Source organism: Lucilia sericata, unplaced genomic scaffold, assembly GCF_015586225.1.
Source record: "Lucilia sericata isolate MDLA Ls3-8-SP2 unplaced genomic scaffold, ASM1558622v1 Contig000208F_arrow, whole genome shotgun sequence".
NCBI classification, from domain to species: domain Eukaryota; kingdom Metazoa; phylum Arthropoda; class Insecta; order Diptera; family Calliphoridae; genus Lucilia; species Lucilia sericata.
In genome coordinates, this window is record NW_023994236.1 from 448,473 (window position 1) to 465,386 (window position 16,914).

The following is a 16,914-nucleotide window of genomic DNA, read 5'->3' on the forward strand; positions in this document are numbered from 1 at the left end:
AATTCAGTTTGAAATACCTACGAATTAGCTGTTTGTTTTCATTTATTGTAGATAAATAAAAAATTAAATTATAAATAAAAATAATATATAGTACTGTCAAAACGAATTACGAATTTGACGTGGAAACGGGTTAATTGGCAATTGTCATTCAGAGGCCGAATTAAAGGTGGTATTAGACGACATGTATTTTACATATGTACTGTCAATTTTTTATCCATATGTAACTTCGAATGTACATATGTCAAAATTGTCATTTTACATACGATTCATAATTTTTGCTATCACACCTGCATATGTTATTCCGTATGACATAACCCAAAAAATGTTAAAATTATAAATTAGTTTATTGAAAATTTAAAAATACTTAATTTTTCATGTTCTTTATTAATTTTCTTTAATTTATTAAAAAAAAAAAATACAAATGCATAAGTGGAAAATATATTACTTAATTTGTTAAAATACAATTTAGAATTTCTTTTGAACTCTGGCTGTCTGGTGGATTTTCGTTATGCTGAACAACAGTCAGCTTTACATTACAGTTTTGGTGTAATTTTTTTATATTAATCAAGAAGTACAACATTTTAATGTTTATTTTTTTAAAAATCGTTAAAACCACCACCATTGGGCGCTTAAAATAGCAAATAAAATTATATGAGTACTCAAAAACGATTTTCGAGGATTAATTTTAATTTAATCGCTAATCGATCACCTAAAGTTTGGCTCTGAGATGTCATTGTTTTTATTAGTTTTATTCACAAAATTATTTGATTTTATATGTTTTTTTATGAAGCAATACAATACAAAGCTGATTGTAATTTAAAAAAAATATAATCAGTTGGCTTGATGATTGTTAAATTGAAACAGTAAATGGAAAAATAAATTGAAAGTATGTTTTTGTCAATTTAAAAAAAAATATGAGTATATTAATAAAAAGTAAACTTAAAAGGCAAACTTCATTGTGTAACGTCTGGGTTAGTCATTTTTATTAAATATTGCTTTTTCTTGAATTTAGTGCTTTTTGAAATTAAAAAGTTGGCAACGCTGCTGAAAATCGCTATATTTTTCGATTGTAGCTAGAATACGCTGAGCTCGATTTTTTGGGAAATAGCATCACTGTATCGTCGGTGTAAAGCGCCTTGGCGACACATCAAATTGTTTGATTCAAACGGTAAGTTTTTTGATTGTGTTAGTAAAAAAACTCACACCGCATATATACATGTGAGCTTTTTCACTAACACAATCAAAAAACTTACCGTTTGAGTCAAACAAATTTGATGTGTGGCCGTGTCGCTTAAGACTATACTTTAGATGATAACATTTCACTGTTTTTCTATATGGATTTTTGTATCTTTACTGTCAAATAGCATATAAAAAATCTAATAATGCAATCCTATAGCTAATCGTATCATCTTTTATTATTCGTTTTGAATTTCGTCAAATTTTTTTGCATTTGTGTGCAAACGGAATAAAAAATTGTCGCCGGTTCTTAAGTAAAATTATAAATAATTGGAAATCAAATAAGAATAATAACACTTTGTTCTGTATTAAAAAATCAAAAAAGAAACTGTAAAGTGAATAAAATAATTTGTATGCAAAAAAATATTTTCGGGAAAAGGACTATCCAAATTTAAAACTCATCATCATGGGTTCACATCAATACCAAATTGCAAATTTGCTGGAAAAGGTAAAGTATAATTTAATGTATGGTAAACCGCAAGCCATTATTTTGAAGATATTATTGTAAATATGCATCTACATATGGATATTCATATTTCTAATGCATAGTCCATATATTTATTTATGCATGTATGTATATACAATATAATGTACGTATGTACATACATTCATATGTATGGATAAACAACTAACATGATTTTTTTAGGCAAAACTTCACACAATATTGTGAATTTTGCCTAAATTAAGAATGCATTTAAAATTTAATACAAAGTATGATAAAAAAAATTAAAATTCTCGTCCATCCCCGAATGCAGAAAGTACTGAAAAATATGTGCTCTGGAATTATGCCCCAAATTGAAAATAAATTACTATAGTGGGTAACAATTGTGCAAACTATAGTTTGCAGATTTCCTTTAAAATATATTCTATTCTTAGTTGAAATCATGAAGATTGGAACCAATTTCATGACGCCGATTTCATATTTTTTATTGAAACTACTGTCTGCTTAGAAATATTGTTAATTATTTGTGTATCGAATGGCAGCAATGAAAGTGCGATTAAAATATGTGTAGTTTAAATACCATTTAGATCTAAAATGTTATAAATGGTACAATTAGTAAATGGCATGAAAAAGTAATAACTAGGGAAACCAAAATATATATATTACTCATTAACCGCATCAACCATTTTTGAGAACAAAAATTGCACGGAAAAATCTTCATTGATTACTTGACTGTATAATTGATTAATTTCTCCATTTCACTGTTTTATTTACTTAATCAGAACAACAATTATTAAATTTTAGGTTTAATACAAATAGTTTCAATTTCCATTTAAATAATAAAAAATTTAAATTATTCGAGCATAAAAAGTACTTCCAACTATGGTGGAAAACCTATGAATTTTACATTAGCGTGTCATTGGAGGGATGTTCAATTTTCACAACTTTGAACTACATCTAATCTTATTTTTAGAAGCAGTAAATATTCGATATTTATATGTTAAAAATAAACCACATTCGTTTAATGACATGCTTATGTTGTACTTCGTTGTTTTGTTTTTTTTTGTACTTCGAATATGTTATTAGCAGTGACTTTTCTGCATCTCTTTCCTCACTTTTAAATTTTTGGATGTGATTAAGATGTAGTCTGTAAAGTATGACATCAATTATTTTTTGCTGGGTACATGCAATGGTGGATTTAAGACCTGTGATGATCGATACAGGAATTTTTACAAAATTCTACGTTGTTAACTAGTTTAGTTTATCAATTTTTTGTTTGCTAGTTTAAGCGCCCAATGGATGTGGTTTAAGCTTGAGCAAGAAATGCAAAAGTGTAAACAGCTGATGCAAATAAATGATTATTGATTGATAATTTTCATATTCCACTTACAATTCGTCAGTATATTATTGGTTTGACCCATATGCCAAACACATTTTATTGAGAAAAACGAATAAGAAGGTTTACATAAACTTTTCTCAAAATTTACGTGATAGATTTTTTTTTAATTTTCACATTTGATTTCGACATATGTTTTGAACAAAATTATAGATTTACACACCGTTATGTGAAATTGAAAAAAAGTTATTAAGATTTTAATGAAAACAAAAATTCGTGTTTTATGGTCTATATCAATTTTTTATTTTTGTTTTCCCTTTTTAGGGTCTATATCCATACAAAATGAGTATTTTTTTATGCCCACCATCCAGAAAAATCCGAACGAAAATAGCTAGAAGGCTGAAATTTTTGACAAATATTTTTTATTGATGTTGGCTGCTTGGTATTGAAAATGGACAGTATCGGACAACAATTTCACCCATAGTCCCATATACATACATAAGTGTCCGCCCAGAATACAGTTTAAATAGTCAAACCTGACTTAGAAATACCAGTATAGCGATGAAATTCAACAAAAACTACTTTTATAGGAAGCACAAACACTCTTCCAAATTTTATGAGGATCGCCCATAAGTGACCCTACCCCTCATATAAAGCCCCCATCAAAAATGACTTTAACTATAGGTTAAAAATGCCATTATAATGATGGAAATCGAAATAAGAACGTTCTATAGTAACAAAAATATTTCAACCAAATGGTTTGAATATTGGTCTATATCTCTTTCACGTATGTATATGGGACACCGGTGTCCCAAGATTTTTTTTTAATTTTTCTTGATGCAGAGCGTAATTTTGAGTTCGCAGCTACAGTAAATAGTTATTTCCATAGAAAATTAAGTTCTTTTTTAGAATTTGATGGCACTGCAAGCTAAAAAGGATAATATCCTTTGATAAGTATTCCAAAAACCTAAAAATATTAGTTACTTATTTCTATATCCCATAATACATTCGCAATCTGCTATGTTGGATGAACATTCTGATGGTGTTTTTATAGGTAGTAAATCTTCATCAAACATCCTAATGGCATGGAACTATAACAAAGTGTCAGACAAACAATTAAATACCACTTAATTAATAATTTCATCGGAAAAAAAACGGAGCTGGTGATGAAAATTGCATTTTTAATTCGGCACTCAAATTATTTATGAATTTTTGTTGTTTATGTGCAAAATTTTCACTAAATTTGTAAGATGGTGTTACCAGACCAGCAGGTATGTATTTTATATGTATACAAAAACCGTCAAATTATGTATGCTGAAAAATAACAATCAGTGTAATAGATCTGTCAAAATCCATATACAAATAATGTAAACAAGAGTTTTAAAATCACCTTATGTAGGCTTTGATCTACGTTTTTGTTATGGCAATGAAGCAAAACAATAGTGATTAATTTGTTTTCAATTTTTGTATGAAAATTGTGGTCTACGCCAATGGAGCAAAACAATATTTAGTCTTAAAATTGTGGATATAGACCAAAGTTAACACCCGATATCTCGGAAATCGTATCAAATATTGAAAAATGTTTCGGAATCGGAAAGAGGGTGTAGAAATTATATACAATCCACTCCTAACTCAATTTTTTTAAAAATGGTCGTTGGGTCAAACCAATAATATACTGACGAATTGTCCTCTTTTTTATAAAACATGCATTATTTTGATGACGTTTTCTGTTATTGTTGTAACAGTTCGACTGTGACCGATAGTTCTTTCCTGAAATTAGAATAATAAAAAAAACTTAATTATTTGAGTTTGTGTCTGTGAGTGGAAGGGGGAGCTGAAGAAACTGCGCCACCTCAGTCGGTTTTAACCATAGGTCTATGTGTTGCATTTGATGCAACATTACCTGGGCGCTTGCAATTGACATTCTGTATGACGTCTTGGATGTTGCTGCCAAAGCGTCGGAAGTCCATCCGGATGTGCCTGGGAGGGGGATTCTCTATCATAATCTGATGGTTGGGATGACTACGCAGATGACATGCCGACAGGAACTGTCTAGTCAACAACACATTATGTTGTCTGACTGACAGCAACCTGGTCTCATGTAAATGATTCAGATTCGTCATCGCATTCGCATCCGGTTGCGAAGTGCATTATTCTGAGCCGTTTGTAAACCTCGCCATTGGGTATTACTGAGGAAAGAGGTTCATACTGGGGCAGCATAATTGAGAAGAGAGCGACTAACGTTTTCTGTTGTTTTTCATGGCAACACTACGAAGTTTAAATTTGTACTCAAAAACATCAAAAGGGATTAGCATTAGATTAAATTTATTTTTAGAATATCTAATCTGGTTATTAATTAATTGGCACAACTCAAAAACTCGCTAAGAGACAGAATGTCTGAGAAATAATAAAGAAAATAATCAATCTAGTACATAGAACATTCCCATTTATTAAGACTAGAGTTCGCACAGCGATCGAAATTCGACCAGAACCAATGCTGGAAAAATTGCATAAATATGCTAAAATAAAACCCTATTTTTGTAGTTCAAATCTGTGTTAAATAATTAACTTTATTGATATTATCAAAGTGTATAATTTGCTTTGATTAATGTTTTCTTTTAGAAAATGTGATGGGTTTTATTAAAATTCCCATCAGAAGTTTAAAACCTCAATTGTCAAAATTAGTTATACAACTTGTTTTACAAAAGTATTTCAACTATTATACAAATAAAAAATAACGAACATTTCTTCTATCGACTTATTATCCCCTACATATTTACGCTACGTTCACAATGTACTCTACTGTGCACACCAGTAAAGAAATGTTAGCTGTCCAAAATACAGAGTGGAAATGTTCTAAATAATTTGTCAAAACAATAAAAATATTTGAAATAAATAGTCTTATCTAATTATAAATAAATTTTATTTGGATGTCATTAGTAGTCCATCCATCAGGTATATGATGTATAAATTCTCGCTTATAACACTCGACAAAAGCTTCAGAAGAGCTACATTTATTAAATTTTAATGTCTTCTAATATAATTTAATAGTAGATATTCTATGAAGCCTTCTAATGGGCCTTCTATTAGCCCTCATATAGAAGCGCATAACGATATGCATTGGCTTCCAATTACACACTGATTTTGTATATGCATAATAAGACCTTAACGACTTAATTTTTCATAAATTTTTTAAGTACTGTTTGAAAGAAAACATTAATAAACTATAAATTTCAGTTGTTTGTTAATATATGCAAGTTTAATAGCAAGTAAATGAATAATAAACGATAAATAGCTAAGTACGGTTAAACACTCTTCATCCCAAAAGACATGATTTATATTTAGCAGATTCAACTTTTATCTATTTTTATATAACATACAACCATCACCTATTTAACTTACAGTTTTCACTTTACGCTACTATTTCCTAACTGGTTAGAATAGCCCAAAAAAGAAGAATATCATCAAATCCTCGCTGTGCTAAACCTGTATATAAGCGATATACCTATCCATTTATTGCGGTGTATCATGTACCGACATGACCAACTAAACTTTACTTATATTTTTTTACAGGCTTTTTTTATTACTTACTGACACTGAATCAATTCGTCAATCCATCATTTAAATTTTCCAAATCAATCAAAACTAATAATTATGTACCGCAATTCAGTATTTTTTTTAACTGTAATATTTTGTCGTTAAATAGTAAAAATTCTTAAGTCGTTATGGGGTATTCTGAATTTTATTTCACCGATTTTCTGAATTTTATTACGAAAAGCATCGGCAGTGTAACGACCAATAAAAAGTTTATGTTAATAATTTTATATTTTAAAAATATTTCAATACATAACTTTTGACATTATTATATTTTTCTACGGTCGTTAAAAAGTTAGGGAATTTAAAATTCATTAATGTAACCGATATTTGTCATTACTTTACGATATCAATACTTAAAATTAAAAAATTTACTGAATTCCGGTACTGATGTCCCACCAATATTTTTCCAGATCAAACACCAAAATCAGTACATTGTTTGGCATATCTTGAGGTGTCCCCAAGCATTATTTACACATGTTTTTATATTCCCAGTTCGTTGTTTCCTCGGGAATGTCCTTCAATTTAATTATTTTTAAATGTTTAAAAATCGAAAACTGAATATAAAACTGAAGTCCTAATTCTTATAAAAATATTCCTTTCGATTTGGCAACAATCGTAACGATATTATAACAAAATAGATCACAATTTAGCACTTTACACAAAAATATAAAACAATAAAATTCTAATATCGCTTTGCCTAAGCCTGTTTACATACATATTTGTTTACAAAAATCTTATTAAAAACAACAACAACAAAAATAAATATCATGCAAAATACAAAAAGAAAACAGCAACAGAGAAGTTAAACGTTTTTGCACTCTCTTTTTTCAATAAACTGTGTTGTTTACTTTTCTGTTTTTTTCTTGCTTTGTTTGGTTTTAATTTCAAGAATACGTACGTGTGATTATTGTTTCTATGTATTAGTAACAATTTTAAACGTTTATAGCTCCTAAAATTCTGAACTGATCTCATTAATATATATTTTCTGCACAGCGAACAAATACCTTTAAAATGATATATTTTTTTGCCAAGACCAGATGTATACTGTAAGAGTAAAAGGGGTCACAAAATATAGTCTTGCCTATTAATTATATAGATATTAATAATAATAGAAAAGAAAATAAAAGAAAAGATAGATTAATAATAATAGAAAAGAAAATAATTTTTGTGGGATTGGTTCTCAATGGGTTAATTAAAAACATAAAAGGTCTATGTAGTACAGAGGAGTTCAATATTGAGATTTCATAGAACGCGTGATAGGGAAACAAGTTGATACACATACACTATAGGTTTATTTCTTTTTCTTATAATGAGCAATATCAGTTGGTTTGCTCTCAACTTGAAAGACAAAATCAAATCAGATGCTGATCAGCACTTGTCAAAGCAAGGTTTGTGCGCAACTTTTTTAAAAAACACACAGAAATACAACAACAAAAATTTGAGAAGCCGAGTTAATGTAGGAGAATGATAGAGAACAGTTGATAGTTTTTTATACTTTTATTCTTTGATATACGCTGGCTGTCAAAATGCATAATAAATATTTGATAGTTAGCATATACTCTATAGTTTCTAGTCATTTTATTAGTACACTTTTATTTTGAAACGAATTCTGTTCTTTGCTGCTTTACCAACACAAATGGTAGTATGGTTATGTGTTTGAGCTCCACTGATATTTCGAAAAAAATGCAAAAAAAAAAAAATATATGTTTTGTGGACCAAAAATAAAATATATTAAGTATAGCGGTGACCGTACATGAGTTGGACAAAATTTAAAAAAAAGGTATTTTTATTTTTTTTTTAATTTAAGTATTTTTTTAAGAAATGTTCAATTATTAATCATAAATGATTGTCTGCTCCTAATTGTCATATTCCAAAAAATATAAATTATAAGGATTTTAATTAAAATAAATAAAATTTTTGCATGTTTTGTACACCGTATACATACTACATATTGCATATTTTGTATAAGAAAGAACTGTAAAATTAAAAAAGAAAAACAAGTAAGAATGCTATATTCGGCTGTGCCGAATCTTATATACCCTTCACAACAGTGTATTTAAAAAATATAAATTTTATAAAATTTAAATTTAGTTCATTTTCCCGACTAAATACATAATTATTATAGTAATAGCAAAACAAAATGAACAACAACAACGCTAAACGAAATAAACACACAAAATACACAAGGCATTAAAACCAACAGACCAGAGATACAAGCCGAGACGGCTCAAATCGGCGGCGGCGGCAAGCATGAAAAAAATTGTAATCGGACGAATCAAAATCAGCTACGTTAGAATCAAAATATTTTATGAATTATCATAAAATAAAACGAAACAAAAAAGTTCTTGAAAACTGTCGAGCTCACAAACGGACAACACTTAACCCAAAATATTTTATCTTACGGCAAATATTTTAAGAAGGGTAACTCAAGCACCATTTTTTGTGAGTCGGTTTAATGTATGTACATTAGAGTGTCCCGAGAAGAGAAGAAATAAAATTCTAAATCGAACATTAAAAAAGGTCAGAAAAGGCTTAAAATAAGGCTATAAAAAGGCTAAATTTGTATACATATCTTAAAAATCTGTATTAAATCAAGTGAAAAATAATAATAGTGCATTCCCGACCAACTACTTTTTTAGTTTTTTATAAGCACTGATTAGCCTGCCGTATTTCTTGTTGTATTAGTTTCTGTTACAAAAGAGCACATGTACCAAATATATTGATTTTTTTTTGGATTTTGTTCATAAGAATATTAATAAATTTGTCTATAATTGTATCTCATCTGACAACAGAAATACCTGCTGAATTCGTTTAAAAGTTGTAAAACAGAAAATGTTCATAACATTTACTCTAATTATCAAAATCCAATATTTAAAATTAATTATGCATTTGTTACAAAAACTTTTAAAATTTTTAAATCTACGTGTTCTCATTAAAAATTCTTAAATATACAATGAAATATTCTAAAATGTTAAGAATTTCATGTAGGAATGCCACTCAATCGATGAGCATTAATGTACTGAACACGAGAAAAATAATGGTCTTCAGTTAATGGTCTTCAGTTCCTTACCAAGAACTTTTCAAAAACTGTTTTCTCGTATTTAGTACATTGACACGCATCTTTTTAGTGGTATTACTCCTAAAAAGTGGTCCACGGGATACCCTAATGTACATACTTACATGTGTGTGTTTTTATACCCTAAGACTAATAAGCCGCACGATGGGATAAACCGTGGCAAAAGTGGCGATTAATAGGATTTTGGAAATTGTGTGTTTGTAGCAAAATTGGGTATCGAATAAAACTAGATATTACCCAGCAAAAAGTTACATGACAAAGATGTTGTTCAATCAGAGGTGCAAGTGATGACGAAGTGGTTCGATTTAGGTGAAACATGCATGATTTTAACATTAGCGTGTCATTGGAGATCATGTGTTTATGCGAGAATTTTGAATAATTGAACCAATGCAATTTCAATGATTCGAAAACGATGTTTCATTAATTCAAGCTATTTGTTTTGTATGTATTTTTGGAGGATATTTTAAATATTTTTAAGGAAAATATTATAATAAATTAGGGAAGATATATAAAATAAATTTTTCTCCACACGAATTTTTAATTTTTTTTATGAAAATAATTCTTGAATAATATTATACTACATATTTCCTAAATTTTATAAAAATGTTGTAGTTTTATTTAATGATAATATAATTAATATCATTATGTTTAATTTCGCTAAAATTTAAGAAAAAAATATTACGAAAGGTTTTCGTACTTTCGTAAAAATAGAAAAAGGTTTTATTAAATGATATTTCGTAGTATACACGAAATTTTTGTAAATATTACGAAAATAGAAGTTACGAAATTTTTTTTGTAAAGTTGAGCATGGATTATTTTCAGTACATGCCTCTCCAAAATTTTGTTTTGTATCAATGTCAATAATCTTATTAGTGATTGCCATTTCGGTTTTCATAAATCTCATAGTACCACATCTATATTGTTAACTCTTACTGATAGACTAAGACATGTTCTTAACAAGAATGGAGTTGGTGTTCTATTAGCCTTGGGTTTATCCAAGGCTTTTGATAAAATTAACCACAATTATTTGATAAATAAGATTTATACACATTTTAAATTCAGCCGTGCTTCTTGCAAAATGGTTCTCTCTTACCTTTCAAACAGACAGCAATTTGTATCTTTTGGGGAAACTCGTTCGCCTAACCTATCATGTATTAGTGGTATACCTCAGGGATCAATTTTAGGACCCCTGTTTTTCATGCTTTACATGAACGATTTTATAAGCCATATTAATTTACCAACCTCTGATATCTTCTTATATGCAGATGATATTCATTTACTTTTCTTAGGTGAGAGTCAATTTCTTGATTCCTTGAATGAATGAACGTATTAATAATACTTTGACTATTACCGATACCTGGATGGGTCACAATTTTTTACACATTAACGTGAATAAGACAAAGGCTATGAGTTTCCGATTAAATAATAAATCCCTCCTTAATTCAAGGATGTCCCATAATCCTGTCGAAATTGTTGATAATGTGCGCTTTTTAGGTGTAATTTTAGACGAGAAACTTACTTTTGCCAAACATATTAATAATGTCTACCCTGAAAGAGGTCAATAAGATAGTCAATAGAATTGTTATTTATGAATTGACGTTACATGACCATGTCTCCGCCTATGTTAAATGTTTCCTTGGTTTATCCTTTTCTTCGTACATATATAAGACTCAGGCTACTTTTAACATTTTACAAGATAATTTAAATAGGATATAAGAGGGCATTAAGGAATAATTCTGTATTTTCCCACTCTATTCGTTTGCCTCAGATTGTTATAGACAGAATTTTGAGATCTTCATATGAACAATCATTTGTGGTCAGAGTTTCTCGAATCTGTACCCCGTTTCTGTAACTTTGAGTGAGAAATTCTCACATCGAGAAGTGTGAAACAAAAAATTCCATCGTTTCTCGATTTGTGAGTAAAAAGTGTTTCTGTAACTTAAAGTGAGAAGAGGCTGCACGAATTACGTTTTTATTGGAAATTTCCAATAAAACAGCTCTCAAAAACATAAAAATTAAAAGAAGAAAACAAAAATTGCCGAACAAATTTATAAACGAAGAATAAATAAACAAAAAATATAGAAATTAAATGAAAATTGTTCGAAAAATTATCCCACTAAATTTGCCCTTGGCAAATTCTAAGTTTATGTCCATGTACTTTTTTAGCATTTGCTTCTGTATATCCGAAATTCCTCCTATTTTCTAAAAATAAGTGAACAATATTTATTTTAATCTTAAATAATTATAAATATAACATTACTTTTTCATTGTTTCATATAATTCATTTTTAAATAAAATTTTATTTACTTAAAAATTTCCTTTCCGCACCGTTTTAAAATGTGAGTTTTTTTGACAGCTCATGTGAGAAACTTCTCACAAAATTTTCTTACAGAAACACTTTTACTCACAAATTTCCAATAACTTAAGTCAAAAAACATAAATGACAGATAGTTCTCACAAAATTTTCTTACAGAAACACTTGCATGTGAGAAATGATATTTTGTTTCAATTCACATAGTTTTTTCTTCAATTTCACTGTTTCATGCGAGAAACTTCTCGATGCGAGAGTTACAGAAACGAAGCGAAGAAAATTTTGTGAGAACTTTTTATCATTAATGTTTTTATTATTAGCTTTGTTCCAGAACTTTTCTGGCTAAAGAGAATTAATGAATTCTCTCTTCGTACTTATAAAAACTACGGGAACAGAAAAAACTAAATTTCTCTTTCAATAAATTTGTATTGAAGTTTATTCATATAAATTTCTATTGAAATTAAAATAAAATTGAAAAACTACACAAAACTACACACATACTTATTTATGAAAATAAATCAAAAATATCAAAAAATTTTTGTTTTCAATGTATTTTTTAAACAAATAATTTATTTGACAATTTTTTTTCTATTTGCCAGGAAAAAATGTTCTGGCTAAAACCTGCAAGTTCTGGCAAAGAGAAAATAATAATTGCTCAATTTTGTTCTTTTTTACAATTTCTGGTAAAAACCTGCAAACTTGACAAGTAAATGAAAGCTATTATAGGAAATTTGTGATTAAAGTGTTTCTGTAAGAAAATTTTGTGAGAAGTTTCTCACACGAACTGCAAAAAAAAACTTACATTTTAAAACAGTGCGGAAAGTAAAATTTTAAGTAAAAAAAATTAATTTAAACATGAATTCTATGAAATAATGAAAAAGTAATATTATATTTATAATTAATTAAGATTAAAATAAATATTATTCACTAATTTTTAGAAAATAGGAGGAATTTCGGATATACAGAAGCAAATGCTAAAAAGTACGTGGGCGTAAACTTAGAATTTGCCAAAGGCGAATTTAGTGGGATAATTTTTCGAACAATTTTCATTTAATTTCTATATTTTTTGTTTATTTATTCTTCGTTTATAAATTTGTTCGGCAATTTTTGTTTTCTTCTTTTAATTTTTATGTTTTTGAGAGCTGTTTTATTGCAAATTTCCAATAAAAACGTAATTCGTGCAGCCTCTTCTCACTTTAAGTTACAGAAACACTTTTTACTCACAAATTGAGAAACGATGGAATTTTTTGTTTCACACTTCTCGATGTGAGAACTTCTCACTAAAAAGAAACGGGATACTGGAATAGATTACCTAACAGTCTTAAAATTTTCTCATTTAACTTGCCAAAAGCCAAATTGGTTTTCTACGACTTCCTATCATCCGAATTGTCTTTTTATATTATAATGATAATATAGTTTAACTAGCTTATTACCCGCTACTTTGTTAGCGAGGGTTTTTATAGAATGAGAAATATGTTGGCTCTTCATTTAGCAAGGAAAAAATAATATGTTTTACAAAGATTACAAATTTTTAAATATTGGAAATTCCCTAATTTGAAGAAATGATGATTGTATATGTGTACTCAATTTTAAGTACTTAAAAGTCCACTTTTATAGATTCTCATTTACGCCGTGCTCTATATGCTTAATTTCATGTTTTTAGGTTGAATTTTATAGAAAACTCAAAAAGTACCAATCGAAGTACGATAAAGTACCAAAAAGTCCCCTTTTATAGATTCTAATTTACTCCAGGCTCTACATGCTTAATTTTATGTTTCTAGGTTAAATTTTATAAAAAACTGAAAAAAGTACCAGTCGAAGAATGAAAAAGTACAAAAAAGTCTCCTTTTATAGATTCTTATTTACTCCGGGTGCCAAAAAGTTCACTTTTATAGATTCTCATTAACTAAGGCCTCTGCATGCTTAATTTCATGTTTCTAGGTTTAATTTTATGGAAAACTCAAAAAGTACCAGTCGAAGTACGATAAAGTACCAAAAAGTCCCCTTTTATAGATTCTAATTTACTCCAGGCTCTACATGCTTAATTTTATGTTTCTAGGTTAAATTTTATAAAAAACTGAAAAAAGTACCAGTCGAAGAATGAAAAAGTACAAAAAAGTCTCCTTTTATAGATTCTTATTTACTCCGGGCTCTACATGCTTAATTTCATGTTTCTATGTTCAATTTTATAGAAAAATCAAAAAGTACCAATCGAAGAACAAAAAAGTACCAAAAAGGTCCTCTTTTATAGTTTCCAATTTACTCCGGGCTCTATATGCTTAATTTCATGTTTTTAGGTTCAATTTTATAGAAAAATCAAAAAGTACCAGTCGAAGAACGAAAAAGTACCAAAAAGTCCCCTTATCTATTCTCATTAACTAAGGGCTCTGCATGCTTAATTTCATGTTTCTAGGTTTAATTTGATAGAAAACTCAAAAAATACCAGTCGAAGGACGAAAAAGTACCAAAAAGTCCCCTATTATAGATTCTCATTCACTCTGGGCTCTACATGCTTAAATTCATGTTTCTAGGTTAAATTTTATAGAAAACTCAAAAAGTACCAGTCGAAAGACGAAAAAGTTCCAAAAAGTCCCCTTTTATAGATTCTCATTTACTCCGAGCTCTACATGCTTAATTTCATGTTTCTAGGTTAAATTTTATAGAAAACTCAAAAAGTACCAGTCGAAAGGCGAAAAAGTACCAAAAAGTCCCATTTTATAGATTCTCATTTACTAAGGGCTCTACATGCTTAATTTCATGTTTCTAGGTTAAATTTTATAGAAAACTCAAAAAGTACCAGTCGAAGGACGAGAAAGTACCAAAAAGTCCCCTTTTGTAGATTCTCATTTACTAAGGGCTCTACATGCTTAATTTCATGTTTCTAGGTTAAATTTTATAGAAAACTCAAAAAGTACCAGTCGAAGGACGAAAAAGTACCAAAAAGTCCCCTTTTATAGATTCTCATTTACTAAGGGCTCTACATGCTTAATTTCATGTTTCTAGGTTAAATTTTATAGAAAACTCAAAAAGTACCAGTCGAAAGACGAAAAAGTTCCAAAAAGTCCCCTTTTATAGATTCTCATTTACTCCGAGCTCTACATGCTTAATTTCATGTTTCTAGGTTAAATTTTATAGAAAACTCAAAAAGTACCAGTCGAAAGGCGAAAAAGTACCAAAAAGTCCCATTTTATAGATTCTCATTTACTAAGGGCTCTACATGCTTAATTTCATGTTTCTAGGTTAAATTTTATAGAAAACTCAAAAAGTACCAGTCGAAGGACGAGAAAGTACCAAAAAGTCCCCTTTTGTAGATTCTCATTTACTAAGGGCTCTACATGCTTAATTTCATGTTTCTAGGTTAAATTTTATAGAAAACTCAAAAAGTACCAGTCGAAGGACGAAAAAGTACCAAAAAGTCCCCTATTATAGATTCTCATTTACTCTGGGCTCTACATGCTTAATTTCATGTTTCTAGGTTAAATTTTATAGAAAACTCAAAAAGTACCAGTCGAAGGACGAAAAAGTACCAAAAAGTCCCCTATTATAGATTCTCATTTACTCTGGGCTCTACATGCTTAAATTCATGTTTCTAGGTTAAATTTTATAGAAAACTCAAAAAGTACCAGTCGAAAGACGAAAAAGTTCCAAAAAGTCCCCTTTTATAGATTCTCATTTACTCCGGGCTCTACATGCTTAATTTCATGTTTCTAGGTTAAATTTTATAGAAAACTCAAAAAGTATCAGTCGAAAGACGAAAAAGTACCAAAAAGTCCCCTTTTATAGATTCTCATTTACTAAGGGCTCTACATGCTTAATTTTATGTTTCTAGGTTAAATTTTATAGAAAACTCAAAAAGTACCAGTCGAAAGACGAAAAAGTACCAAAAAGTCCCCTTTTATAGATTCTCATTTACTAAGGGCTCTACATGCTTAATTTCATGTTTCTAGGTTAAATTTTATAGAAAACTCAAAAAGTACCAGTCGAAGGACGAAAAAGTACCAAAAAGTCCCCTATTATAGATTCTCATTTACTCTGGGCTTTACATGCTTAATTTCATGTTTGTAGGTTAAATTTTATAGAAAACTCAAAAAGTACCAGTCGAAGGACGAAAAAGTACCAAAAAGTCCCCTATTATAGATTCTCATTTACTCTGGGCTCTACATGCTTAAATTCATGTTTCTAGGTTAAATTTTATAGAAAACTCAAAAAGTACCAGTCGAAAGACGAAAATGTTCCAAAAAGTCCCCTTTTATAGATTCTCATTTACTCCGGGCTACATGCTTAATTTCATGTTTCTAGGTTCAATTTTATAGAAAACTCAAAAAGTATCAGTCGAAAGACGAAAAAGTACCAAAAAGTCCCCTTTTATAGATTCTCATTTACTAAGGGCTCTACATGCTTAATTTCATGTTTCTAGGTTAAATTTTATAGAAAACTCAAAAAGTACCAGTCGAAGGACGAAAAAGTACCAAAAAGTCCCCTATTATAGATTCTCATTTACTCTGGGCTCTACATGCTTAAATTCATGTTTCTAGGTTAAATTTTATAGAAAACTCAAAAAGTACCAGTCGAAAGACGAAAAAGTTCCAAAAAGTCCCCTTTTATAGATTCTTATTTACTCCGGGCTCTACATGCTTAATTTCATGTTTCTAGGTTAAATTTTATAGAAAACTCAAAAAGTATCAGTCGAAAGACGAAAAAGTACCAAAAAGTCCCCTTTTATAGATTCTCATTTACTAAGGGCTCTACATGCTTAATTTCATGTTTCTAGGTTAAATTTTATAGAAAATTCAAAAAGTACCAGTCGAAGGACGAAAAAGTACCAAAAAGTCCCCTTTTATAGATTCTCATTTATTAAGGGCTCTACATGCTTAATTTCATGTTTCTAGGTTAAATTTTATAGAAAACTCAAAAAG

The 16,914-nt window shown here is 29.1% G+C and overlaps 1 protein-coding gene across 1 annotated transcript in view; it reads left to right on the top strand.

Moving 5' to 3' along the window:
* Positions 1 to 1,343: 1,343 nt before the first annotated feature.
* The window catches only part of LOC119602110 (cullin-associated NEDD8-dissociated protein 1-like), a 73,823-nt gene continuing 58,252 nt past the window's right edge, over positions 1,344 to 16,914 (top strand). The window contains exon 1 of the mRNA XM_037953454.1: positions 1,344 to 1,684. Within this exon, the coding sequence (XP_037809382.1) occupies positions 1,643 to 1,684 (42 nt within the window). The 5' untranslated portion in view covers positions 1,344 to 1,642. The remainder of the gene's footprint in view (positions 1,685 to 16,914) is intronic.